At 42.7% G+C, this 27,124-nt stretch overlaps 3 protein-coding genes across 12 annotated transcripts in view; 2 read left to right on the top strand and 1 right to left on the bottom strand.

The window, feature by feature from the left end:
- The window catches only part of ITGB7 (integrin subunit beta 7), a 52,488-nt gene extending 50,789 nt beyond the window's left edge, over nucleotides 1-1,699 (top strand). For both annotated transcript variants that reach the window (XM_087886722.1, XM_034419145.2), the window contains exons 16-17: nucleotides 39-179; nucleotides 1,459-1,699. In XM_087886722.1, coding sequence (XP_087742848.1) covers nucleotides 39-101 — 63 coding nt within the window. In that variant the 3' untranslated portion in view covers nucleotides 102-179; nucleotides 1,459-1,699. The remainder of the gene's footprint in view (nucleotides 1-38; nucleotides 180-1,458) is intronic.
- A 1,608-nt stretch (nucleotides 1,700-3,307) lies between these two features.
- Nucleotides 3,308-23,748, bottom strand: ZNF740 (zinc finger protein 740). 6 transcript variants are annotated; one of them, XM_034419155.3, is made up of 8 exons: nucleotides 23,533-23,748; nucleotides 20,495-20,866; nucleotides 20,050-20,244; nucleotides 16,951-17,082; nucleotides 16,683-16,769; nucleotides 13,044-13,167; nucleotides 10,765-10,883; nucleotides 3,308-7,953 (listed from the first exon to the last, which is right to left on the bottom strand). In XM_034419155.3, the coding sequence occupies exons 4-8, from the start codon at nucleotides 17,014-17,016 to the stop codon at nucleotides 7,864-7,866; spliced, it is 486 nt and encodes a 161-aa protein (XP_034275046.1). In that variant the 5' UTR covers nucleotides 17,017-17,082; nucleotides 20,050-20,244; nucleotides 20,495-20,866; nucleotides 23,533-23,748; the 3' UTR covers nucleotides 3,308-7,863. The 6 variants fall into 6 exon arrangements, with proteins under 6 accessions (XP_034275046.1, XP_034275045.1, XP_034275043.1 ...); XM_034419154.3 differs by lacking the exon at nucleotides 20,050-20,244 and having other exon boundaries at nucleotides 16,990-17,082; XM_034419152.3 differs by lacking the exon at nucleotides 20,050-20,244.
- CSAD (cysteine sulfinic acid decarboxylase) overlaps nucleotides 23,299-27,124 on the top strand; it is a 33,555-nt gene continuing 29,729 nt past the window's right edge. Inside the window, exon 1 of one of the 4 annotated variants that reach the window (XM_060688975.2) lies at nucleotides 23,299-23,746. The gene's annotated coding sequence lies outside the window, so the exon portion shown is untranslated. The remainder of the gene's footprint in view (nucleotides 23,747-27,124) is intronic. The other 3 variants (XM_087886727.1, XM_087886730.1, XM_087886728.1) reach the window with 3 other exon arrangements.

The following is a 27,124-nucleotide window of genomic DNA, read 5'->3' on the forward strand; positions in this document are numbered from 1 at the left end:
TTTGCACTTTGCCCTGATCTTCTGATTTCTTTTTCCAGATGAACAACGTCAAGTTCAAGAGCGCCACCACAAGAGTCACCAATAAAGGAAAATATTTGTAGCCCAGGGTTGAAATGAGGGGTCCTTGGTGCTCCCTGAGCTTGCTTGTTTTCTTCCAGATGTTTCATTACTCTAACTAGGTAACATCATCAGTGCTAGTAAGGAGTGCTGTTTGCTGTCAGTTTATATTCTGGCATTTTGCCCGTCTGTGTGAGGGGTGAGGGTGCAGTCTTAGGGATTCTTTGGTTGGGCTGTTTACTGATGGCTCTTTGGCAGTTTCTTGATTGGGGTATTGCTTACTTGATTATTGGTTTGAAGTTGACTTTGGAGTTAATCTATGCTGATCTGAATGCTGATTAATGGTTGAAAGGTGCTGGAGTCTTTTTCTCTTTTGGGCTGGTTGATTGTTTTGCATAGTCTGTAGAAGTTGTTAATGCCTATGTGTCTGTTGATGGCTGATTTGTTAGAGTGCCAGTCTTCTAGAAATTCCCTGGCATTTTTGGACTTGGCCTGATCTAGGATTGTCACATTTTCCCAATTGAAACTATGATTAAATCTTTTCTACATGTTGTGAAATTAAAGAATTTTTATCATGTCTTCCGACTGACCAGTTGATGTTCTGCCAGTCCTACATAGTGGTTGTTGCAATTCTTACATTGTGCGTTGTAGATGATTCCTGTTTTTTCTTCTGGGATTGCTGGGTCTTTTGGTTTGCTTAGGATGTTTTGAAGGGCTTTAGTTGGCTTGTGTGCTATGCTGATTCCATATGGTTGTAGTAGTCTATTTGTGGTTTTTGAAATATTCTTGATGTATGGCAGCACAGTTTTTTTAGGGCTTGTATTGGTTGTGCTGTATTGGGCTGAGTGGTCAGGGACCTTTCGATAAAGTTGCACGAGTATCCATTTTGTTGGAATGTGTTGTATAGATGCTCCATTTCCTTTTTCTGTTCTGGGTTACTGCAGTGTGATTGGGCTTGTCAGGGCCGGATTTTCCTATAGGCTAACTAGGCTTCAGCCTAGGGCCTCAAGATCAAGAGGGGCCTACATTCAAATTGTTAGCAAAATTAAAATTACACTTTCACTATAGGTGAAAGGGCCTCATAAGTGGAATAGCCTAGGGCCTCTTTTCATCTAAATCCAGCCCTGGGGCTTGTTTAAATACAATGCAGTCCTTACACAGCTTCTCTTGTGGGAGTTTGGGTTATTGCTTTGGTAGTGGAGCACCAAATTAGTACGGGTGGTACTTCTGTAGACTTGTTTCTAGTTTGCCATTGTGTTCTCTGCTGATCAGGATGCCCAAGAAGGGTAGCGAGTTGTTTTCTTCTTCTCTAGTAAACTGGATTCCTTTAAAAATGTTATTGATGGTTCTGGGGGTGTTCTCTAATTGGTCCTTTTTTTATTATTATTATTACCACAACAGTCATCGACCCCCAGTACAATGGTTATGAAAACATTGCAAACACAACTTGACAACACTGTGCCAACAGCTGAAGATACTATATGTCTTTGGAGGAGAGACACCTGCATGAGAATTTCTCCTGAGCAAGCCCTAGATGTAGTTCGACCTCCATCACCAGCTAATCTCAAATGGGTTCGAAATAATGAATCAACATGTCTGGCAAAATCTCAAAGTGGTCAACCAATAAAACCTTTATTGTACTATGCTTTCACTTGACATCATGTATTTTATGCTTGGAAACACATAGCCTATTGATCAGGGTCCTGAAATGCTGCAGCTGTTTTTCAACATTATGCATAAAATTAAATGTTCACCTTGAGCAAAACCTCACATCTTTCGTATATGCCTCACTTTGATGCACCTCCTCTAAATGGCTCATCCACATTGATTTGCAGAAGGGCTGCCACTCTTCCCAGTACTGTTAATAAGGGTCATTCCTCACTTGCACCTACCCATGGCAAAAACTTGTCCTGGAAAGATCTTTCTGATGGGTCCCTGTGGTGTGGTTTTCATTTCACCTCCAGGTAAAAGAACTTTAAGCTGTCATTGGCTCTATTGGTGGTGTCTGCAACAGCCACAAAATTAAACACTGCCACTTATTGAGACGAAGTCATAGGGATAGTCATAGAGAGCTTGTTTGGTGTAGTGGTGAAGGTGTTGGCCTAGAAACCAGGAGACTGTGAGTTCTAGTCCTGCCTTAGGCATGAAAACCAGCTGGAGGACTTTGGGCCAGTCACTCTCTCTCAGCTCAACCTATCTCACAGAGTTGCTGTTGTGAGGAACATAGGGGGAAAGTATTAACTATTCACCACCTTCAGTTACCCATAAATAAAAGGCAGGATAAAAACATCTAATAAAAAAAATAAATAAAATAGGGATCATTTCCAAGCTCTGGGCCCACAATCAATCTTGTCCGCCACCCATTCTGCTGTTGTATCCGAGTAGCCAATGTGCAAAACCCTGGCAACGCTGCATCTTTTAGCACTGGGTTTCTCCTTGTATTCTTCCGGCAATCCAATTTCACATTGGACTAATTTAGTGATGTCTTAATGGTGGACAGACAGCACTAATTAAGCCAAAGTAAAATGTCCAACAGGAGCAAACACCCCTTCTTTCCAATGAAGTTAGGTGGTTTAAAGTTTCTGTACTCCACCAATATGCAGAAGGTTGGAAATTGGTCATTTCTGGAACCAATAACCTGGAAGTTTAGGAATCGGATGTTTAGCTTCCAGCATCACCTCTGATCTGGGCATAGTCAACATAAAACCTACCTCTTTCTCACAGCACACCTACAGCAATATTCTGAGCAGCCATCATGGCAAGCTGCTACACATACAGTACACATGAACCTAGTAAGTGTATTCCCCCCCCTTTTTTTTAATTAGGAAGGCATATTCTCCTAGATCTAGAACTGAGAGATTTCTACCTGAAAGCTCAGATACACTTACCAGCTGTTGACAGAGCTATGGTCAGTATGGATCAGCAACTTATCTTTTAAAGTCAGTTCTACCACTCTGGCTATGACCTGGTCCACCATTGGAATGCAACTTCAGAAAACTGAAAAGAACAATAGAATCTGTTGAAGGCAGTATTGTGCCATCTTCTCTGTGCCTCTGTTCCACTGCAGGTCCTTCATCCAAGTACGCGGCACAACAAAACAAGCTGGTCAAAGAATATGTAATACCCAAGCTAACGGTATGGAGAAGCAGTGAAGCTAATGTTTGGAAGGGAAAGCAAGCCGAGTTTATTCCAATTACTGAAATGGAACACACACACACACACACACAAAGGAAAAGACACCACACTGTAATGGTAAAAAGATACAAGTTTATAGCATCTTATAAAAACTACAATTTAAAAGTGATCCTGTCCTTGGGTAACACACCCCTGACCCAATTCCCTTCCCTGCAAAACCAGTGAGTTAAAGGGAAGGAAAATAAATTATCTTAGAAAAAGCTATTGGACCTTCACATTAAGTCCAGAGGCTATCTGCTCAGGCTGAAGTGCTAGATTGTTTTCCTTTCAGGAGGTCTATGTAAAAGCCAAATATGAACTGCAAGAAAAGGTCCTTTACGTTTCCTTCTTATTTGAACAAACTCCTAAATTAAGACCAGCAGCACCACATTGGAAAGCACCTTAAGGCACCTGTTCCATGTGACAAGCACGATTTGTCCTTCTGTTACCAGCACCCAGGAAAAGGAATGGGAATAGCAACAGCTCCCAATGGCATCCATTGTCAAAATGGGATTTCTCACTTCCATGGAGGAAAGGAAGTAAGATGGAGGACATAGGGAAATAAAGCGCCTTCAAAAATGTGTCCCTGGCTGCCCTTTAGGGCAACACAAATACGGGCACTCCTCAAGGTACACGAAGGTTCCAGTCCACCTGACTTTCACACAGGTTGGCTTGTATACACTGCTATGTTCCACACACACAAGACCGTATCTGTCAGAATTACAGAGGTCTGGACTTGAATACCTCCTGTGGGTCACATGTATAATAAACAACATATTCAGGTTGGATAAAGATACAGGGAAAATTGTCACACATACTCTCTAAAGACTGGTTTCTCTATCTCCAGGAGAGGCATTACCATAGACAGTGTTGGTAAAATTATATATCTTTATATTCCTGCAAAGGAAGTACACTTACGTGTTTATGCAAAACCCATTTTCCAGTCTGCTGCTACCTGGATTTGCCAAGCCATCCAATTCATCCAACTCTTTGCTGCAATCCCATTCACTGTTCTGCTACTAAATATTTTAAAACAGTGGAATATTTTAAAACAGTACATTGTTTTCACCTAAAATCTAAGTCTCACTTTCCTGAACCTTCAGCAAATTAGTCCTCTTTTCACCTCACTGCCTCTGCATAATTTTATTTGAACAAAACAAATTACATTCTGAAATGGTTTTGGTCCCTTGCACTTTAAAGAGTGGCAACCAGTGAAACTTCCAGACAAGTTTCACTTCCTTTCAATTTCATCTCGGTCAAGAAAAAAAAAATGCAAAGATCTTAGTGCAATTATACCCACTGCATAAAATTTCTAGTTGGGATGAACCAGCAGCAGTTAATAGATGCTATCAATTTCATTGGGGTGGGCCAAGCAATTTGTTTAAATAAAACCTCCTCCCACAGAAAACTATCCCCCCCCCACCCCGTTTTGCTAATGTACTGCCTGCAGGTGATTATTTAACAACAAAAAATGCTTGAAACCTATTATTTTGTCCAATTATTAATCACTGAATTGTTATGGTTGCTCTTTCTGCCTTCTCCCCCATCCTGTTCTTTCAACCCTATAGTCCACTTCTGAGCAAAATTCAGCAATGAAAGTCACATGCAACTTGTTTTTGAGGTTAACATTTGTCTTCCTTCACTCCCAAGCAGGGAAAAAGAGTTGGATAACAAAATTGGCAGACACCAATTAATGCCTATCTAGGTTATTGATAAATGACTGCGCTGGTGTAGAGTGTGCAGCAGCTTATAGAATTTCTCTCCCAGAGTACATAGTGTTAATTAGCCTCCTGAGTCTCTATGGCAGCACCCTAGCAAGATGCAGAGCCTAAGCAAAACACATCCCTGTGCTCCTAAAGCTGTACATTTTTTAGAGCAGGGGTCTCCAACCTTGGTAACTTTAAGCCTGGCGGACTTCAACTTTCAGAATTCCTCAGCCAGCTTTGCTGGCTTGGGAATTCTGGGAGTGGAAGTCCACCAGGTTTAAAGTTGCCAAGGTTGGAGACCCCTGCTTTAGAGCATGGGTGTCAAACTCGCTGCATCACGTTGCCGTCACGTGACGTTTCATGACATTTTTCCCATTCGTGGAGCTGGGGTGGGCGTAGCCAGCACGTGATGCATCTGGCCTGCAGGCCACCAGTTTGACACCCCTGCCTGAAGGAATCAAAACAGCATAGAGTCATTACTCTGCTTGGCACATAAAGGATCCGGCAGTATGAGGCAGTTCGCTCAAGAGATTCACCTTACCTCTTGGGGAAATACTAGGCAACTGTGAATATGCTTTGTAGTGCCATGTCTCAATTATTAGATTAAGTCCGGAAGGACAGAAAAACATCTAGTTCTTGATAAAGAGATTTCTTCTACTCAAGCAAGTTTTCTTTTCCCACCTGAGCACATTGCTATTTCCCCCTGAAACAGTTATATTCCAATTTCCTCCCCCCCCCCCCAAAAAAAATCTACATTTCCTCAAGCTTTTTCCTACAGCAATTATTTTATTTCCTTTTGGGGGAAAACAGTCCTTGGTAAACTGAAAGACATTATGGTGGTATGTTCTTTCTAAAGAGTAGCCATTTTAATTTTTATCAGCCCCACTAAAATTGCAACAAACCTCCTAGAGTTTGGGGTGTCCTAATCAGTCCCATAAACTGCAGACTAGAAGTTGATGTTAATTTTTGAAATGTTAACAAGGCTGGGAATATACCTGCGTCTTCCGATGAACAAGGGGAAGGAAATTAAAGAGCTCTTTTATTAAAAAAAAAAAAAGATCTCCTCTACAGTAACATTCCCCAAGCTAATGTACTTCAGATTTGTTGGACTACAACTCCCATGATCCCTAGGCAGCAAGAAGAAAGATGATCAAAAGAACAATGCCTTTTGCTAGTACATTGGAACCTCTTAAATGGTTGGGGGGGGGGGGGGCAACAATCTTGAACTAAAGCAGATTTTTTTTCAAATTTGGCAATTTTTAAGATCAGCTCCCAGAATTTCCCAGCCACACATCTGGGAATTAAGAAGCTCACACCTTTTAAAGTTGTCAAGCTTGAAAAGCACTCATCTAAAGTATCCCATCTCTGTTTATCAAACCTTTCTAGTTGCATAGGCAGAAATGCAGCCCCTCAAGAATGAACCTCTCCGGCATGACCAAACAAAGATCATCATTTCTCTACCAACACAGCCCTTGGTTAAAACCTGGCTTAAAGCAAGGTTCTTATGGCGAACTCAGAAGTTAACTCAGGGAGGGATGTATTTGAAGCACAAATGACATTTGTATTGATCGTTCAGATGGAGGCGCTTGTTCCTAACAAGTAAATTCCAGACTCCGAGACAAATTATTACTTGCCCTCTAGAAAGACCATTGTAAATGCGATAGTGAGGGAGAAGGGACTTGGGAGGGTTTCCCCCCCCCTTTTTTTCCCTTGCAAACTTGCTGCTGCCTGTTGCAACTAAGCTGAAATAATAGCACATATAAAAATTTGCATATTGGCAACAAGCCTCTTTTTCAACTTCAACGAAGCAGCCCAGGAGCAATCAGAATTCATGGTACATGGGAATGCTGACCTTTAGTCCTCCAGTATTTTATTCCAAGAAACATATCAAGAGGCCAAAGTCCCTCCCCCACAGAGACTGTAGTTCTTCAGCATCAGGTTTAGGAGATGGGTGCCCATGGGCCAGAGCTGGCTTTTCATGTATTTAGGAAAACAGAATTGCCCCCTAAGAAGGCTCTGGATTCCGCTTGAAGAGATATGTAACAGGTAAGTCCTGAATGGATGGCTATTTACAAGGGAAAGCGAAGGGACCACATACAAGTATCCTCCTCTCCTGGGAGGAAAACAGAGCCTTCCAGCCAGCTGAATATCAACTGGATCTTGATAAATGGAGCACAACTAAGGTAGACTTCTAGGTTGACCCAAAAGCATTTTTCACCTTCTGCAGCCCTTGTTTCTTGAAACCTGAAAGTCGAGACCACAAATCACTGTTAAAGAGAATAGCATGGAAAGGAGGGGGTGGGGGAATGTCCCGTAGGCCTCACGGCCTAGCATAAATGAGACAGACTCCTGTGATCCCAGGTCTCAGGATCCTGCCGCTGCTAATCCGTTCCTGGTGTGGATCAGCTCCGCAAAATAGTTCACTGCTTGACTGGCGGTGATCACTGTTTCTCATAAAATATTTGCCTCCTGTTCTCCCACTTTTTTTTTTTTGCAAGCCCAAATATCAGGCCAGCTGGCAGATCGTCTGTTAATGGAGAGCACCGGATCTGGTCGGAATGGCTCGCGGAAGGCCCCGCAATGCTTTTCAAAGCCTTTCCTGAGGCAAATGGTGATAATTTCAAATTTCAAAAAAAAAAAAAAAAAAAGACCTAAAACAGAAACAGAAAGCGCACCCCGGCAATGTTTATCCACAACTGCAGTGAGCTTCCCAATGGCTGGGAGCCAGCCCTGCTTTGTCCTCCATGTATTTACAGTGTCAAGACCATAAGTTGAAGTCTGTGCCCGCTCAGCTCTGCCCCTTCCACAGGAGATAGGCTCAGCAGGCAAACTCGGGCACAAAACATAAGCAGGTGAACAAGCCCACTCCCAGAGCATCTGGTGGACTTCCCAGCAACTTCTTAAAAGCCTCTTCTATGGCCCAACCCTAAAGCAGTAGCTGGGAGTCAGATGCTTTGCTGGGGCAGCCCTGGCACATTCGTTTGTGTCTCAGCAACCGGTCTGTCCTGGAGAAGCTCTGTGAAAGGGAAAGGAAAGGGGGAAAAAAAATCCGGAGAGATGACCAAAAAGACAAAGGCTCTAGGCCAAAGGTGGGGAAAACGATGGCCCCTTTATGACTTGTGGACTTCAACTCCCAGAGTTCCTGAGCCAACAGGAAGTCCACAAATCATGCAAGGGCCATCGCTCTCCCCACCCCTGCTCTATGCAAAACCAAAAGCAAAGTCGGAAACCCTGCATTTTAGGGTCAGTGCAATTGAAAACCGAATGCGGGGTAGTGGGCCTTTGTGACTGGAAGTAGGAAGATCCTGGGGCAAACCCTCCTCCTGTCAGGGAAGCTCACTGTGAAGGAGTTATATTTTCTCCACCAATCTCTCATAGAGTTGCCCCTTGGGAAAAAGTTAGAAGAGGGAATACTCTGTGCTCCACACTGACTTTCCAGAGGAAACTGAACCTCAACTAAAATGCAGGGTTTGTAGTTTTCCTTTCAGTTTTGCACAGACATAAAATTAAAATGGCTGGCCTAACTAACTACCGTGTTTCCCCGAAAATAAGACCCTTATATATTTTTTTTGCCACCAAAAAAGGCATCAGGTCTTATTTTTTTGGGGGGGGGGGGATGTCATCCACTGACTCACCTCACTTGTGCACGTCACCCCTGGTCTCTTTTTTGCTACCAGAGGCCTTTTAGGAACTTCTTCATCTGACAAGGCCAGCATGGCTTTCCTACAGGCCTCTGTAGCCGATAACAGAGCTCCGGATCTATCTGGAGCTGTGTTATCGACTGTAGTAGAGGCCTTCTGGAAAGCCTTGCCTGCTGCAGCAAAAGAAATGGGCCGAGGTGTGTGAGGGCTGGCTGCAACTATCCGAAGGTAAGTAGTAGGGCAGCTCCACCCCCCCCCCCCATCCCAGCTTAATTTTTACCTGTGCACCCTGGACTGGGCAGGGTCTTAATTAGGGCTTATTTTGGGAGTAGGGCTTATATTGGGCGCACATGTAAAAATCAAGCTAGGACTTACCTTCTGAGTAGATCATGTTTTTGGGGAAACATGGTAACTAACTAACATGAACTGGCTGGCCAGTTCAAACTCCTGCAGGAAATTCTGGACCTTTCCATAGGAATGCCAGATCACAATTCTGGAATGACAACAAAACCCACAACTGACAGAATTTCCTTAACACGTGGGGAAAAGTGTGTAATTTCTGATGGGCTAGTGAGGCTTTTGAATGGACTGTCCAGGGCTATGCTTTAGGAGAAGAGTATAGACTACACAGCAAAGATGGGCCATTATTTAAATAAAACTTTAACTATATTAACAATTACTGATTAGTTAACTGATTTTCTATTGGTGATTTAATTTCTCACAACCTACTTATTCCCACCTTTAAAATTTTCCACCTTTAAAAATGGTATGACTTATATAGTTATTTCATCTGACATCCAAGCCTTTCAATTTAGTCGTTGGAAAATTTAATTGTGAAATTAAACTGAGTGACATTCACCCTACCGTTTTTCAGCCTCACCTTAAAAAGAATTGACATTCTACTAAGAAAAGAAAAATGAAACCTGCGTAATTGCCTACTTTTTTTGATGATGAAAACTGGAATATCTGCTGACGGATGCTACAACCACTTAAGAGGTCAGGAAGAGAAAGGGGAAAGGGTTTTAAAGTGAGGGTTTTAAATATCGTGTTTCCCTGAAAATACGACCTATCCCGAAAATAAGCTCTAGCTTGATTTTTACGTGTGCTGAATAGAAGCCTTACCTCAAAAATAAGCCCTAGTTAAGATCCCACCCACTCTGTTCTGGTTATACAAGGCGGGGTGAGGTGCATGCGTAAAAATCAAGCTAGGGTGGCTGTGTGGAGCTGCCCCACGCACTTGCTTATCTTAGGACCGCCGCAGCCAGGCCTCCCATGCCCCAACAGCTTTTGTGCCATTGCCTGACTTCTTCTGCAGCCGCTTGTGACCAGACGCCATGTGGCACATTGTGCTGGTGCTGCCGCTCGTGGCAGAAGGCCAAGTGACGTGAGCGGAGGCACCAGCACAATGCACGAGGTGGCATTTGGCTATGAGCAGCCATAGAAGAAGTCCGGCAGCGGTGTGACAGGTGTCAGGGGGTGGGAGGCCTGGCTGTGGTGGTCCTAAGGCCACCTAAGGTGGTCCTAAGACATCTCCCAAAAATAAGAACTGGTGCTTATTTTGGGGCCCAAAAGAAAATAAGAGCTTCATAGTGTAAAGCACCATGAAGCGGTATATAAGTCTTACTGCTATTGCTACCATGTTTTCCCGAAAATAAGACTAGGTAGCAATAGCAGTAAGACTTATATACCGCTGCATGGTGCTTTACAGCCCACTCTAAGCAGTTTACAGAGTCAGCATATTGCCTCCAACAATCTGGGTCCTCATTTTACCGACCTGGAGAAGGCTAGCCAGAAGGAAAAAAAAAAGAAGCACAAGGGAATGGAGGAGTCAGGGACATTTTGGTGTGACTCCACCAGGACAGTGAATGGGGCTGGCCATGCAAGGGATGGAAGAAAAGGAGATGGGCTTGCAGCCATGAACATGGGCCTGTCCTCCAGAAGGGAAGGGGATGTAGTAGGAGTAATCCAGAGGGACACAGCCTACATTCCACAAGCCAGTCAAGAGGAGGTGGTTTGGGCAAACGTTGAAGGGGTTCAGACAAATGCATCTGAGAAGCAGACCAAAGATATCTCCAGTTCTGGAGACAGGCCCTAGTGCTCTTCTCTATGCTGATGCAAAGTCTTAACACACACGTCTGGCAAGATTTCCACTCTAAATGTGGAAGACAAATGAAAAGTGTCCTTACCTGCAGGCAGCGTTCACACTGGTATGGCTTCTCTCCGCTGTGGACACGTTTGTGGCGCTCCAGATGGTATTTCTGGATGAAGCGCATGTCGCAGACGTCACACTCAAAAGGCTTCTCTCCTTTAACAGAGGGTAGGGAGCAGCTAATTATTTCCAGAGCTGTAACTCCTATGCTTTTAGAGGAAACAAGGTGGCAAGAATCCTTCTAAGCAAAGATCTAACCATACAAAGCAGAGCTTCCTAGAGAAGACACGTAAGACACTGAAGCAAGAGATGTTCTTAGTGAAATATATGCTACAGGACACTCCAGACCCAAATGAAAAAGTGATGTCATTTCTCACTCTTGCCTCTCCTAATACCTTACTTTTCTCTTGGCAATGCAGGCCCCGATTGTGAAGATGGAAGCCCTGGTTTTTACTTTGCCAAGAGCCGGAGATTATTTCTGCAAGTCTATTTCTACATGGAGGAAGCTGCTACTCATGCATCCAGTTTTTTTTAGAAAAGAAATAGATGAACCTTTTCCTTAAAGTCCCAGGCCTGAAAAAATATTGCATGACCTCACAAATATTTCTTTTTTAAAAAAATGCCTTTTTTAATTCTAAAGATGAACACATTCCAGAGAGTTGGTGTATAGATGGGTACTACTTATTAGATGGAAATTTCAAAAATGATCCAGAATTTGGAAGAAGTGTTTCAGGTCTTATGCAAACACACTAGATCCTTGCTATTTATTTAAAAAGCCTGACTTTCTTTAAGCCCACATGTGAAAGTGATTTAAAGAACATGGCTATTTTAAGAATCACATTAATTAACTTTAATGAATCGCCTACTGAAAGCATCAGCTGCTGCCACAATATTTTTTCAGATCCATGGGGCAGCCTGGAAGAAGTCCAGTGCCTTTCATGGATAACAGAGAACAGTGCTCACCCGAAATCCAAAGTATTTCTCCTGCATCCTTTTTAAAATAGGCACAGGCCTCATAGTATTATAGTCTGCTAGGAAATTCCTCTTCTATAGTAAATCAGACCTACTTTGCCATTCCATTGTTTACACTACAGAATGTTTGGAAGAATGAAGTGTGGAACACTTACAGAACAGCCCCACCTCCGTCTAACATGGCTAATCTAACATGAAGACTTGTAAACATTTCTCTTTCCTTTATATAATTATCAATCCTAAAGGTTTCTAAATTACTTTAAGTTGGCATTTGGTGGATGCATTTCAAAGGGAAGAGGGCCATCTACTGGCAGCCCAAGGACAGGGCAACTGACTGGAATGACGTTTTAAAGCTAACATTTTTGTTCTTTGAGTGACCCAAACTGCACATTAAGGAAGCCTGAATTTGAGAGACAGGTTGATACGTAAGGATTCTGTTTTAACCCGGATAAAAGTTGAATGGAGAACAACATCTGATAACCGTTCAGCAGGTTGTGACGAATTAAGTCTCTGCATCACAATCAGTACAAGTAGTCCTCAATTTACAACCATGATAGAGCCGGCCCATTACAGTTATAAGTTGTGACAATCGTAAAGCAAGTCGCCTGTGTGTCTGATTTTACAACCTTTTCTGTGACAGTTGTTAAAGTGAACCAACTGTTCGCTACTGGCTGGTTTTGCTGGAAACTACAAATAAATGCTAGGGGCTTTTTTGGGCGAAAATGTCATAAAATGTGACCATAGGACATTGCAAACGGTCATAAACGAAGGGCACTTGCCAAACACCTGAAGCGCAGTCACCAGGGTGTGTGTATACGTGTCAGAATTTCGTAACCAGGTTGTAAGTATCCCTGGGGAAATCTGTCACAACTCTTATCAGCCACTAAGCAATTGGTCATAAGTCGAAGACTAGCTGTAGTGTCACTAGACTTCCTTTATTACACTTTCAAGACTTAGATCACCGAAACTGCTTCCAGGGTGAAGACAGGAGCTGGGTTCTCTGGTTCTTGGTATGTCAAGCATCCGCACCTGCGTTATATATGTTCTTTGTGTGTATGTGCGTTTAAACATTTTATTAGATTATAGAATAAAATACAAAAACAAATATGCAGGTACTGAGGGTGGGGAGAGAAGTGAGGGAGGACGGGGGAAAAGAAAAATCAAGTGTTGACTTCCGACTTCCTCTGCTGCAGTAAAATAAAGCATTAACATCAAACCACAACTTTTTCACTTTTCCATAACAATATAAACTAGCCATTTCTATAACTGCATTATATCAAGGTCAAGGTCTGTCCCCCGCTGCCTATTTTCAAAAGCAAGGTTGGCAAATGACCATACGCTTACCAGTATGAATAAGGATATGTCTCTTGAGGTGGTAACTGCTCCGGAATGCTCCAAAACAGTGCTCACAAATAAAATTCTTGGGAATCCGGACCTGGAAGGATCCATTCTGTTCTATCACCATTACCTGCAAGCAAGCATAGAACAGCTTCTCAACAAAGAGACAACATGCCTATCTGGGCATATCTTCCAACTTGCAGGTCTGTCAGGAGGTTTAGCTAAGACATTTGTCAGTGCATATATAGTACCTTTGCCTCCTCTATAGACCATGGGTCCCCAACCCCAACCCCAGGTCCATGGACCGGCATCAGGCTGCGGCATGCCAGAAACCGGGCCGCGCTAACAAGCAAAGCTCCATCCATGGGATGCAGGCAGCATGCGAAACCACGCCCTCTCTAGTCCGTGAAAAAACCTTTCTCCATGGAACCGGTCCCTGGTGCCCAAAAGGCTGGGAGCTACTGCTACAGACTGTCCACTCTCCCTGTTTCAAGCCACAACAGAATGAACTGCACAACACAATGGAAGAAAACAAAGCATCTCTCATGTACCCTGTTTCCCCCAAAATAAGACATCCCCTGATAATAAGCCCAATCGGGCTTTTGAGTGCAAGGCAATAAGGCCAAGCGCTTATTTCAGGGTTCAAAAAAATATAAGACAGGGTCTTATTTTCGGGGAAACACGGTATGTAACTCTTTTGAATTTCTACAATTGATCCAGCTTGCCTCTTTAGCTTTGTTTGGTATACAACAGATTGCCTGGATTTTTTTTTTTTAATTACAGAGATTCGTTAATATCTTCTGCTGTTAAAAATGCAAAAAATATCCTATATTTGACCCCTAGTGGAAATAGATTGATCTTTGGCAGAAATGGGGTGTATATTTGCCCACTTCCACTTTATCTCGTTAAGCTTAATATACGATAGGCATGTACAAAGCAATCTGTTCTTCCTCTGCATTTGGGAAAACTGTGGAGTGGTCTGTGAGCTTCCAGGCCCAGGAAGCAATTTTTTCTTGGAGCATTAAAATCCACTTCCTGAGTCTGTTAACAGCAGATGGGCAGTTTTAAAAGAGAACAGAAATCTTGGGAAGATAAGTAATCTGACAGCATTAACTCTAGCTAAATATGTAAAATGTACTTTGCCCCAATTCTTTTAATCTCACTTACTTCAGCTGAATAGTATTTTCTTCAATTCTTATGGTTTACCACCAGAGATTATCTACTGAGCTCAGAGTACAACTCCACAAGTTTTTCTTTTTTTTTGTATTTCATAGAAAGACAATGTTTATTTTAAAAGGTCACATAATGATTGCGAAGTTTCTATTCTTCGTTTGAATTATTCCAGTGCAAAAGATGCTGGATGCAGCAACAGTATCTACGTGCATTGTAATTTGTCCATAAGAACTAAAACTAAATTCAGAGGCACTAACTAACCATACTGCTATGACAACAAGCCACAGGATGATGTCTTATAATAGTAATAGCACTTAGACTTATATACCGCTTTACAGCCCTCTCTAAGCGGTTTATAGAGTCAGCATCTTGCCCCCAACAATCTGGGTCCTCATTTTACCCACCTCAGAAGGATGGAAGGCTGAGTCAACCTTGAGCCTGGTGAGATTTGAATTGCCAAATAGCAGGCAGCCGGCAATCAGCAAAAGTAGCCTGCAGTACTGCACGCTAACCACTGCACCACTGTGGCTCAATATGCAGCAGACGCTAAGTGAGGGGGGAAAGCCTCCTGGTCAAGCATAGGACAGCTTGTCTGACCAACCCTAAATTTCTGCCTTCCAGATGTATTAAATGACAAATCTTATTGGCTACCCTGGCTAGGGATAATGACCATAACAGGCTGACCTGTTCGGAAAGGAACAGAATGAAGTTTGTCACAGATGTCGCACGAGCCTGAACAATAAAGTTCTCCTATTTCTTATTCCTCAGAAACACATGAAGAACTATTTAAATTAGTCAAGCTGGTACAGAAGTTAACTATTTTATTTATTTGTAAAATTTATTGGCCACCCATCTTACCTCAGGGTAACTCTGGGTGGCTTACAATCATAAAAAATAAAATAAAAACCGTACAAAGATAGAAGCTTGTGCTAGACAGCTATGCATTCCCATGGAAGGTTCCTGGGCTTACTCATATATGCTATAGAAATGGTTGTGGTTCTGCTTATCTTCAGCTTGTGAGAACAGCTGCATCTTTCAATTTTTGCTGATTTGGCCAGCCTAAATCATTCCCAGCCAGCATCTGGCTAGGAGTCTACCATATTTTTCGGAGTATAAGACGCACCTTTTCTCCCCAAAAAAGAGGGTGAAAATCTGGGTGCGTCTTATACTCCGAATGTAGCCCCGCCCAGTTTCTCAAACGGAGGTTTCGGAGGCTGAAAAAAGCATCGGAAACGAAGCTTCAGAAAAGAAGCCCCCAAACAGACCTTCAGAGGCTTTTTTTCTGAAGCTCTGTTTTGGAGGCTTTCAGAGGCAGGAAAAAGTTTTTTTCTGAAACAGTGTTTCAGAAGTTTCAGAGGCAGAAAAAAAAGCAAAAAAAAAGCAAGGCACAGAGCTCACAACCAAGGAACCTGTTGCTAAAATTCACCTCTGGGAATAGCTGATTGGGGGTATTCCAGGAGGCCGATCCACCTGCCAATCAGCTTTTTTCTTATTTTCCTCCCCAAAAACTAAGGTGCATCTTATACTCTGGTGCGTCTTATACTCCGAAAAATACGGTATCTAAGATTGTCCTGAAAAGCATGCACAAACCCTAGAAGTTTAAAGGGTAATGATTAAAGTGGATTTAAATGGTCATTTACTCAGAACATACTATACAGTTTTTCCCCCCCATCTACACTGGTTTTCATTGGATTCCAAAGCACAAAGCAAAGTACCTGTTACAAATTATTAAGCTCTCAATGGCTTTGCACCAGATCAGGAGGGTCAAACTCATGGCCCATGGGCCAGATTCATCATGCGCTGGCCACGCCTACACCCAGTTTAGTGAAGGAAAAAAGTCACAATACGTCACATGATGACGACATGAGTTTGACACCCCTGCACCAGTTCATTTGAAGGAACCTGTCTACCTGCATGAAGCTGCTCAAGCAATGCCATCAGTCCTTGAAGCTCTGCTCCAAGTTTCATCAGGCCAGGCCCAAAGGTTTCCTTGTTGTGGATATGAGGAAAGGCCTTGTTAGTGGTGGCACCCCTGCTTGGGAATACCTTACTAAAAACAATCCCACTTGCCCCTTCTGTTGAATACTGGAAGGTTGGTATATGCTTTTGCTTTCTTCATGCTTTTAACACTTTTCAGTTCCCTGCTTTGCTCCTGAATTTTAAACTGAGGCGCTTGCTTTAAGCCCGTCTCTTGTAACTCTTTCTAAAATTGAATTGTAGTCTACTTTTTCATTATTGTCATTTCACATATTTAAACTGGAAGCTACTTCAGGCTTAGAAACTAGGTAGAAATTCCCTGAAAGCTAATCACAGCCCTGCTCACCAATATGGGGGTGGGTGGGAGGAGAACCCACTTCCAACTGATAGCTTCTGCTTTTTTTAGCTCCATCGTCTTGATGGCTTCTGAGAGCAGGACAGGCATTCTGTGGAGAGCTTGACCTTTACTAGGTCATATAATGAAAGATTACCTGCCTTTTTAAGAGATTTTTTAGGAGGAGACCCTTCTGCTGTTTCTTCTTCCTTCCGACTACGTGATTTCTCGCTCTCCTTGCGATGACCCTGGCAGAAAAGAAAGGAGGAGACTGGCTACAACGGTTTAAAAGCTTAATCTGGCAATTTGCAAGCCAAGCCTCCCTTGCCCCAATCCTGTTTTCTCTGCTCTGTCATCCAACATGTCTGGAACAGAGAACAACGAAGCGCATGTGCAGCATCAGACAGCTGAAAACGGGCTGGCCCTTACCAGCATGTCCGGCGCACCCCCTCTCTCCCCGTTCTCCACCTGCTTAGAGCTTTGTTTCGGCATCATCTTCTTGCTGGCAACTGTTGGCACCAGGCAAACACCAGAGAGTCCCTCGCAGGCCAGGAGGCTCGCCTGCAGAGAAAAACAAAAACCAAAACCACAATGACATCGAACAATACAGCCAAGCTGATTCCAAACCAAGCAGCCATCCCTATTAAGATCGCAGCTGTGCTTTTTTAAGGGGTGGGCTACAATCTGATGTATGGTCAGACTTGCTGCTGGTTTTGGAGTTTACCTACCAAAGATTGGCCAATGTCAATAACATCTGGTGAGAGAGAAGACTCTCATTAGGTCAGTTTAGGAAGGTTTCCGAAAGTTTCCTTGAAAGAACAACCTGAACCAACTTTGGATCCAAACCCCAAAAGGTGATTTAAGAGATGAGATAGCCACATTGTACTTCCTGGCCTTTTCTTTAAAAAGCTGCCTATTTCCTGGACCCACGCAAAAGCCATGTCATTCCAGGTAAATACAGGTAGTCCTCGACTTACAACAGTTTGTTTAGTGACCGTTCGAAGATACAATGGCACTGAAAAGAGTGACTTATGACCATTTTTCAAACTTATGACTATTGCAGCATCCCCATGGTCACGTGATTTACATTCAGATGCATGACAAGTCATATTTATGACGGTGGCAGTGTCCCGGAGTCATGTGATCACCTTTTGCAACTTTCTGACATGCAAAATCAATGGGGGGAAACCAGATTCACTTTGCAACCATGTTACTAATTTAACGACTGCAGTGATTCGCTTAACAAATGTAGCAAGAAAAGTCATAAAATGGGGCAAAACTCACTTAACAGATTTCTCACTTAGCAACATAAATGTTGGGCTCCATTGTGATTATAAGTTGAGGACTAGCTGTATGTGTGCAAGCTAAGGAAGTGCTGATAGGGTGTCACAAGTTTATCTCACCCTGTTCCCCTCCATAGCTTAAATGTGTATTTCCCTGGGAAAGAATGGCTACTATGCACATTGAGAAAGAGGCATGGCTTCTTTAAGGAAGTGCCAACACATTCAACCATCATGATGCCAATGCCACCTCCGATGCATGCTTCTCCTTTGGGTTTGAACAGCTGAATAACTCAACTTTTCTGTATCTTTCTGTATCTGAATCATTTCACATCTACCAGAATCTAAGTCGTTCAGCTTTCTGTGTACAGCTATCCATTAAAACAAGGGGAAAAGGACTGGCTTCTCTGAACATCTTTCCTTTGTTATCTGGGACAATTCTTATCCCCCGCACACGTTACTGTTTATTCTCTGTGCTAGCAGGGTCATGAAGAAAGGCAAAATTCTATACGTACATATGCAGGCATGAAAGTTATTTCCATTTGCCATCTAGACCATAAAAGTGTGCTTGTTTTATTGAGTTATCCTACCAAGCTTTCTTAAATCCACGGCTATTGGTCAGCTTCCCTGAGGCAAAGAGTTTCCATCAATTCTTCTCCAAAGAATTACCGTAAGAGACTAAACAGGCAGCCTTGGCTTCTAACGTATTGCTCATATTTAAAGATAGACGTTGAGAAACAGCCATAAAACAGCAGAAACTCAGCAGTTTGGTAATGTCTGGAGACCTAGCTTAATAATCTTTCAGGGCCTTGCTCTGAGGTAATTAACACAGTTAGTTGTGTTGATTGGCAAGAAAGCAGAAGATGTCCATTAAGTGAAAGATGAAGGGAGATAGGAGAGGGAGAATGCAAAACCCGAAGGGCATGTCCCACTGTCCCCCAACATCTTAAACGAGGCACAAGTCAAAGTGACAACTTTCAACACCAAATGTAGTAGCTGGATCTGCAACCCAGGGGCTGCATAGGCACGGATGTACAGCATAGCAGCAATTTGGACATGTGCCAGACTCTGGCATTCTAGTCACAGATGATCACAAAAAGAGAATTACAATACTTCAGAGAAGAGCTAAGTCAGCCATGAAGGAGAAAAAAAATTATGAAGAATTGGGAGCTGGGTTTGGCTGGGGCCTCATCAGTCCTATGTGGCAGTGAAATGGGCCACCTCCTCACTCTGTGAACGGTGAAACAAATAGAAGTGGGATTAGTAAAGCCCTAATTGCCACTCAAATCTGACCTACAGTCAGTGGGGATTCTGTTTGCATTCTTCTTAATGAAGAAAAAGAAGCATTGCCAACAGTGGCAAAACTCGGCCAGATTCTGTGAATGAAGCCTGTCAGGTAGAGCCTAAAAAGCTCCCCTACTCTCAGACACTAAAGCCGAGATAGGCAACTCGTGTGAAGGGGTCTGGAACCAAGGACACCTGGGTTTAAGCCTCCACCAGATAGCTCTCCCTAGATGATTTGACTGCATTATTCTCTCTCCCTCTGTCCCTCCTTGCACAGTTGCTGTTTGAGGGGGGGAGGGGGGAGAGGATATGGCCACATGAGCTATTTCAATCTCTCCAAGGATCCTTAGGAAAGAAAGCCAGTAATACATGGATCTCATGCCTAAAAGTGCTACTGCCGGAGCTGCCATTTTAACTTCCCCATAGTGTATCGGGCAATGAGCTCTGGAATGACACTCTGTGATTTTTGAAAAGTGGCATAAAAGGCTAATTGCAGGAGCAGCAATAGCTGCTAATGGAAAACCAGGCAGAAGAACATTTCCCTAAGAGTGTAAGATCCCAAGACATATTGATAATTGAACTGAGGAAGTAAAGAGAACAGGAAACCCGTGAATAATAAAATGTACGTAAAAAGAAATACAGCAGTAAATGCTGGATTAGACTCAATGCTTTTAAGATCAAACAAAGATGCAGTTTGATGTATTGGATGAAACAGAGAGTCAAATTTCCTATGGCTGGGGTGTACTCCCCCCCCCCTTTAGTGGATTGCAAAGGATATGGCAGATACATAATCTGGGTGGCAAAGCTGAATTTCTGGGATGGCTTGTTTGGGTTAGTCTGAAGATGATAAAGAGACAAAAAAAAAAAAAAGGATATATAAAGTTTTATGTACGTTTTTACACATTTACTTTGTCCCGTTTTTTTTTTTTTTTTTTGCAAATCCCACTGTGAAAAATAGTGCTACCTAGAAACTTTGATACTACAGTTGAATATTGCTGATGAAACGTGAAGCTGGAAAATGGGGTTGGGGCAGTAGAAGTGCTTTGACGTTCTTCATCCCTCTCCCATCAGCCCCTACTCCAGCATACATGTAAGCCCCTAGGCTTGGAACGAAAGACGAGAAAAATACGAAAACATTTCCGGCTTGAACTGGAACTGGCTGTAAGAGAAAGCAAACACATTCTCCAAACATGGCTGTGAGAAGAGGACCAGAACAGCTTGGTAACCCCCCAGAACTTTGGGAGGGGTCCAGCACTCCCAAGCGCTGCAGTGCTGACTCCTGCAGCAGACCATCAAGAGCTGAACAGTTTACGTGACAACAGAATAGATTATCACAGATGGCTCTTAGCAGCCACTTCCTCAATGATGGATTCCTGTGGGACAGGATGGGAGAACCGGGGGCCTGTTACCTGAGCCATCGCGTTAGTCTGACAGTCCTCAACACGGAGATTACGCCAAGTCCTTACGCTTTCTCTCTCTCTTGCTCAGGAAAGAATTTTACGACTACAAAGATTTTTCAGTAAATCGTTTCTGCGCCGGTCCCGTCCAATACCTTCCACTTTGTTGACATCTTTCTGGAGTCGGAGAGTCCAGAATGGCGTGCAGCAAGTTTTCCCAGCCTTGTTAAAAGCTGAGGAAAATTACAGACTGTGCTGCTCTTGCAGATGAGTCACCCCAAACCCAAATCCCCCTTCAGGATGGCCCTTGCTGGGGGGAAAGGTGCTGAGGTCTTCCTTGCAAAGAAGCCACAATATTGCTGTATGTCCACCTCCAGTTTCCACCTGTGGGTTAAGGGAAAAATATATATATATATACATACATATATTTAAAAAAAGTGAGAACAGTATTTTTAAAAAATTATAATTACACACCAGAGAGTTTTACTGCAATGGCAAAAGGTATTGGTGCCTCTAGTCTACTGAAGTATTCTGCTTATTACTAAATTCCCACCTCTATATGATTTCTGCAAACTCTTGCACTAAATTCTGAACTGCTGAATCAGTACATCATCCTGGTGATCTGTATCCTTCTATACTAAAATATCATAATGCAATATTAATATAAGAATTTTCTATCTACTTGTTTTCTTCAAAAGAAAAAAACTTCAGTAGGAAATGTAAGAATCATGTAGAAAATCACAATGTTTTGTAAAGTCCATCTAAGCAAGACCACAGATATACTCTACTGCAGTTAAACAACTGGCGAAACTCATGCAATGAAGATAATTTCTCACTAGATACACAGTGGATACCTGAATCAGATTCTGACATTAAAATATTAGTAGCTCAAATAGAGAACGTTAAAACTTTACAAAGTTAACCTAGTCTCCATACATAACCATTCTGTTTAATTATTAATATAATATTTATGGTATTTAGTACGAACATCCTAGTCTCTTCATTACTATAGTTCAGTAAAAAGTGCTTTAAACTCAAAACCAGTATGTTTTTAACTCTACACAACACAGCCTTAAATCTAACATTACTGACAGAATGAAGCACATAATGCCTTTTAGCAAAACCAATGTGATTATGTAAGCAAGCCTTACAATATACATGCACCAATAACACTGTGTTGACCAAATTAGATGCCCTCCAATTATGGAAATTCCCCCAAATTTTCAGAAATAATCATTTTGAGTTGGGAATTCTGGGACTTGAAGTTACACAAGTAAAAGGCACCAGAGTTAGGAAATACTAATTAATCTATCGAAGAAACCAAGTATGTTACAAGGCACGAAAGAGTAAACTGGAAAAAAAACAGAAATGCAGAAAAATGAAAGAAAATTAGTACAGGTAGTCATTTGACTTACAACAGTTTATTTAGTGACCATTCGGTTACAACAGCACTGAAAAAAATGACTGTTTTTCACACTTACATCTGTTGCAGCATCCCCATGGTCATGTGATCAAAATCCCAATGCTTGGCAACTCATTCATATTTATAACGGTTGCAATGTCCTGGAGTTGGGTGAATATTTATGAATTTTGCAGTGTCCCAGAGTTGCGTGAACACTTTTATGATCTTGGGGAAGTCAATGGGGAAGCAAAGTCAATGGGAAAGCCAGATTCACTTAAAAACCATGTTACTGAATTTTATATCTACAATGATTCACTTAATGATTGTGATAAGAAAGGTCGTAAATTGGGACAAAACTCACTTAAGGCCTCACTTAACATACATTTTGGGCTCACTTGTGGTCGTAAGTTGAGGACTACCTGTATTAAAAGTTGGGGGTTGGGTATGAAAAAGCCCATATGATTTTCCGTGTCAATAATTGCAATAAAGCTGAAAAATACAACAGCAAGGACCTCTGACTTAACTACATTAAAACCTATGACACAAAACAAATTCTTATTTCCTACCGCATTTAAAACCTTTCCTTCATTTTTCAATAGATTGGAATATTGAGAATCCTTGACCCTTTAAATATACACCGCACAGCATGGACATCCGTGTTCACAAAAACCTGAAGTTTGGTATTTTGGGTCCTTTTTGTTCCGAAAAGGATCAACGTCAACCTTTCCCCCACATTAAGAATATTTTAATACCAGGTTATCTCCTCCAAGAGGAGCCTGCATAACTGTGGAAAACGACTAGCGTTTATCCATCCTAACCAATTTTTTACTGCAACCTCCGTGAACGAATGTCACGATTCAGACTGAAATCTTTTAAGGACACGGGTCAACTTGAAATCACCTGTTGGTGTTAAAGGGCTACTTTCACGACCCTTTGGCTCCAGGGAGGTCAAGGTGGAACCCCTGCAGAAAGTTTTAGCCGATGAGAACCGGACAAAGACCACCAGCCCATTATTTCAAATGGAGCATGATTTCTTTTAATAGGTCTCTTGCGTGAGCAGGGAGGTTGGACTAGATGACCTCCAAGGTCCCTTCCAACTGTTACTGTTACTGCATCCAATTACACCATTCGCACCTCAAAGGAGAAAAGCTCGGTGCTTGCTTGCTTGCTTGCTTTGCTTGGCAGCCTCATTTAAAAACCGCTTCACTCAAGGGCAGCCCCGATGAGGGTTAAGAGTGAGTCGGCGGGAAGGAGCGGAGAGACCTGGGCTCATTGCTCCGTCTCGATCGTTAAAAACACCTGTCTTGCAAGGTGTTCCCGGTCCCTGCAAACAGGCAGCCAAGGCGGCCGAGCAGGTGACGCGGACGAACCCCGGCAGAACGAGCGAAGAAAGGTTCCTCAGCCCGGAGGGCGCGTGGACGAGCACGCACAGCCTCGCGCTACGCGCGAGGACAAATGCCCGCTTTCCCCCACCCCCCACCCCCCACCTGCCCCCGCCCGGCCGGACAATGAGCGGGCGGCGGCCGTACCCGCCCCCTCCCTCTCCCCGCGAGCGCTAAGGCGTGCGCGCGCCCCTCCCAGGGGACGGCCGCCCACCACCCCCGCCTGCTCGCTCGGCCGCGCGCGCAGCCTCACCCAGCCCCCGCACCTGAGTTCAAACTCCCTGCGTGCCGGGTCTCCCCTCTCCCGGGGAGACACCAAAGCGAAACACCGCGGCTGCTGCTGCTGTTGCTGCTATTCCCACCGCTGCCGTCCCCCCCCCTCCCCACCGCCGCCCTGGAAGCGGAAACGTCGGAACCCGGTACACACTCTGCGGGGTTTCCGGTGGCTTTGCGCACGCTCGCGCGCCTGACGACTTCCTGGTAGGTCTTGCGAGGGATCCCCGCCCCCTCCCTTCCCCCCCGCCCCTCCACCCCCTCCCTCCCTCCTCCAGCTGCCCCCCCCTCCCACTTGGTAAAAAGAAAAGATTGTGTGGGTTGGCCTCGCGTAGCTCGAATGTTAGGAGTTGTAGTCCCAACCTGATCAGGGATGGCAGCCTCAAAAAACAAAACAAAAAGGTTTTGACTAGGAAAGTGCTTTTTTTTTTCCTTTGCGGTATTATCGCAGCCTAGATCAGGGATTCCCAGACTTTTTTTTTTTTTATTCCTTGTTTTTAGAAACACTCCTCCTTGCACATTGCATTTTCTCTGTATTTTTCTTATCCTTTCTGGGATTTTCTTATTTTTGTTATCCTTTCTGAGATTTTCTTATTTTCTTCTCCTTTCTGGGTTTCATTTGTGGTGTCTTTATTCGTTGTTGTTGTTTTTTTTTTTAAAAAGAAAAGCAATTCAACAATGTTATTGGAAAAAGAAATATAGCATTCCCTCCTAATTCTCATTCAAAAGGCAACCCTCCCGTTTAACAAAATGCTCAAATTAAAAAGACCCAAAAGCATTTCCTGTAGTTCTCTTATTTTTTTTATTAAATATCAAAAGATAGTTATTTCACCGTATGCCCCACAATATAATTGAATCGATTTTGAGATCTTACTTATAAAAATGCATCTAAGATAGATCATTATCTACCAATTTTAGAACTTTATTGAACCGTCCACATCTTTCCATATTTGAACAAAAGTAGTCAGTTCTCAACTATAGTTGTTTTGATTGGTGAAAGGTTTTAACCTTTGCCATTTTTAAACAAGAATATGGTTTGCATTATCTTTTTCGGAGAGCCCATTTTTAAAATAGACATCTAGTCAACGACCCTTGAATAAACAAACATGCATATTTCGGATTTTACTAACATTCCACTTCCAGTATCAGGAGAAAAAGGCAGGTTTTCAAACCCTTTCAGAATCTTGTCCCAGCATCCGTTTTTGCATTCAGGTTCAAAAAAAAAATTGGCTTCCAAGGCACCCATTTTTCACTGGTAACTGAGCCCACCGCGCCAATTGGAGTAAGCCGCAAATTGGCATTATAAATAACAATATCTCCCTTGTTAATTTTTGACCAATTCTGCTGACTGTGAACCAATTTTTATCCTCTTCCCTCCCAGCTCTACTGTTAGATCAACCAAGGTTGGAATCTGCCTATCTTCTCTTGCTCTTTGCCTGAATAAATTCCTTTCTGTATATATCTTAATTAGTGCGGATTTTAATGCAAAAATTGGTTGCAACGATGAAGATCTATAAGGCTAATCCTCCTGAATAAATTTTTGAACCACGGTTTATATCCAGATCCTTCAAGGATACAAAATGGAATTTAGCTGGGTTAAAGCTGGCACATATTTTAAATAGGTTTAACTTACAAATACTAAATGATTCCATTACAAGTAATTTTCCTGAGAGGTGCACATTTTGGTCAGATCATAGATGATGTATTGCGGAGCATTTAATAATTTCTAGAAATTGGCTCCATGACTTAAGTACTTGGCATAGTTCCCAGGTCTGGAGGTAATCACCTCCCTTTAACTTTCACTTATAAATTTATCCAGGGCCCAATCAGGAATCAAATTAAGGCTTATTTAAACTGCCAAATGGTGAGTAAGTTTCAACACAGTCCAATGGAATGACCCAATAATTTCAGTGGAAGAAGCGGGATACAAGTGGTCCTCGATTTACAACCACAACTGAGCCCAAAGTTTCCATGACTAAGCAAGATAGTTGTTAAGTGAGTTTTGCTCCATTTTATTATCTTTCTTGCCACAGTTATTAAGTGAATCACTGCAGTTAGTAACACGGTTGTTAAGTGAATCTGGCTTCCCTGTTGACTTTGCTTGCCAGAAGATCATAAAAGGGGATCACCTGAGCCTGAGACATTGCAACCGTCATAAATACATGCCAGTTGCCAAGTGTCTGAATTTTGATCATGTGACCATGGGGCTGCTGCAACAGTCGTAAGTGTGAAAAAATGCCAGAAGTCATTTTTTATCAGTACTATTGTAAATTTGAATGGTCGCTAAATGAAAGGGTATAAGTCAAGGACTACATGCACTCTGATTCTTTATTCGTTCAGGTCATATTTACACCAGTGGTGGGTTTCAAATTTTTTTACTACTGGTTCTGTGGGTGTGGCTTGGTGGGTGTGGCAGTGGAGGGAGACTATAAAATCTCCATTCCCACCCCCCTCCAGGGGAAGGATACTGCAAAATCCCCATTTCCTCCCAATCAGTTGGGACTTGGGAGGCAAAGAATAGATGGGGGTGAGGCCAGTCAGAATTGTTACTACCGGTTCTCCGAACTACTTAAAATTTCCTCTACCGGTTCTCCAGAACTGGTCAGAACCTGCTGAAACCCACCTCTGATTTACACCTATCTGACCCTCAAGATAATAAAATGTTTGATGTACATTTGTGCTGTTATAGCCAGATGCCAAACTTTTGTAAGGGAGACTCTGTGATGGATGTGCCTTTATCCGCTTTACCTCAGTGGCTCAGGTCACATGCCAAGGGTTAAAAAAGATTATTAAGCAACTTAAGTGAGATAAAGCCCCCTCCTCAGGGAGTGACTGCATTCCAGCCAAGTTAATCAAGTCCAAAACTCTAACTGGTAGGGTCCAGTGCTGGCCTTCTGGTTCTCACATTTTAATCCTACAGCTAAGGTCTCAGATAACTGAGGTGCAGAGAGTAGCAACAATTGTTCCCCTATTTTAAAAGAGGCAGGAATGACCCAGCCAACTATGGATCAGTTAGCCCTTTGAACACCATCAGCAAACAGTACCCCAGGTTTTAATCTATTGATCAAATTTCCATATGAGGTGGTAAATGGAGGGATAATTGATATTGAGCAAATGAGGTTCCAACAGGACAGTCCACCAGAGACCACTGCCTAGAGTTACATTTGCTGGAGAAATATCCAGATCACTCTGACCTGACTTTATATGCAGCTTTTATTGATTTCAAAGTACAGCTGATAATGTCCAGTTAATAATGACATCTGGACTGGTCTAGGTTATCTATAGATAAATTTGTCTTATTATTAATTTATAGGAAAAAATGGTCTTAGGGTAAGATGTGACTTGGCAAAGGATCTTTCTGATTTTATTCAGGCATCTGAGAGGGTGAAGCAAGCATTCATTGTACTCTCACTAGTTTTTAATTTACGGTATTTATTAACTCCCTAATTAAAACTCTTCAAAGAGTTGACACTGATAGGCTCAAATTAACTGATGGGCATCTTCCAGTCTTATTTTATGCAGATGATGCCATTCTCCTCCTTTGTTTTATTTACTGTAGGTATGAAGCAACTTGCTGTGTCCCTA

Source organism: Pantherophis guttatus, chromosome 2, assembly GCF_059756535.1.
Source record: "Pantherophis guttatus breed Tessera chromosome 2, ASM5975653v1, whole genome shotgun sequence".
Classification (NCBI taxonomy): domain Eukaryota; kingdom Metazoa; phylum Chordata; class Lepidosauria; order Squamata; family Colubridae; genus Pantherophis; species Pantherophis guttatus.

What these genes read in the sequence shown, in the direction of transcription:
- ZNF740 (XM_087886734.1), bottom strand. An exon ending in ACATATCCTTATTCATACTG is followed by an intron (nt 10,884 to 13,043) that starts GTAAGCGTATGG and finishes CCTCTGTTAAAG; the next exon opens with GAGAGAAGCCTTTTGAGTGT. An exon ending in AGTGTGAACGCTGCCTGCAG is followed by an intron (nt 7,954 to 10,764) that starts GTAAGGACACTT and finishes TCCCTTTCACAG; the next exon opens with AGCTTCTCCAGGACAGACCG.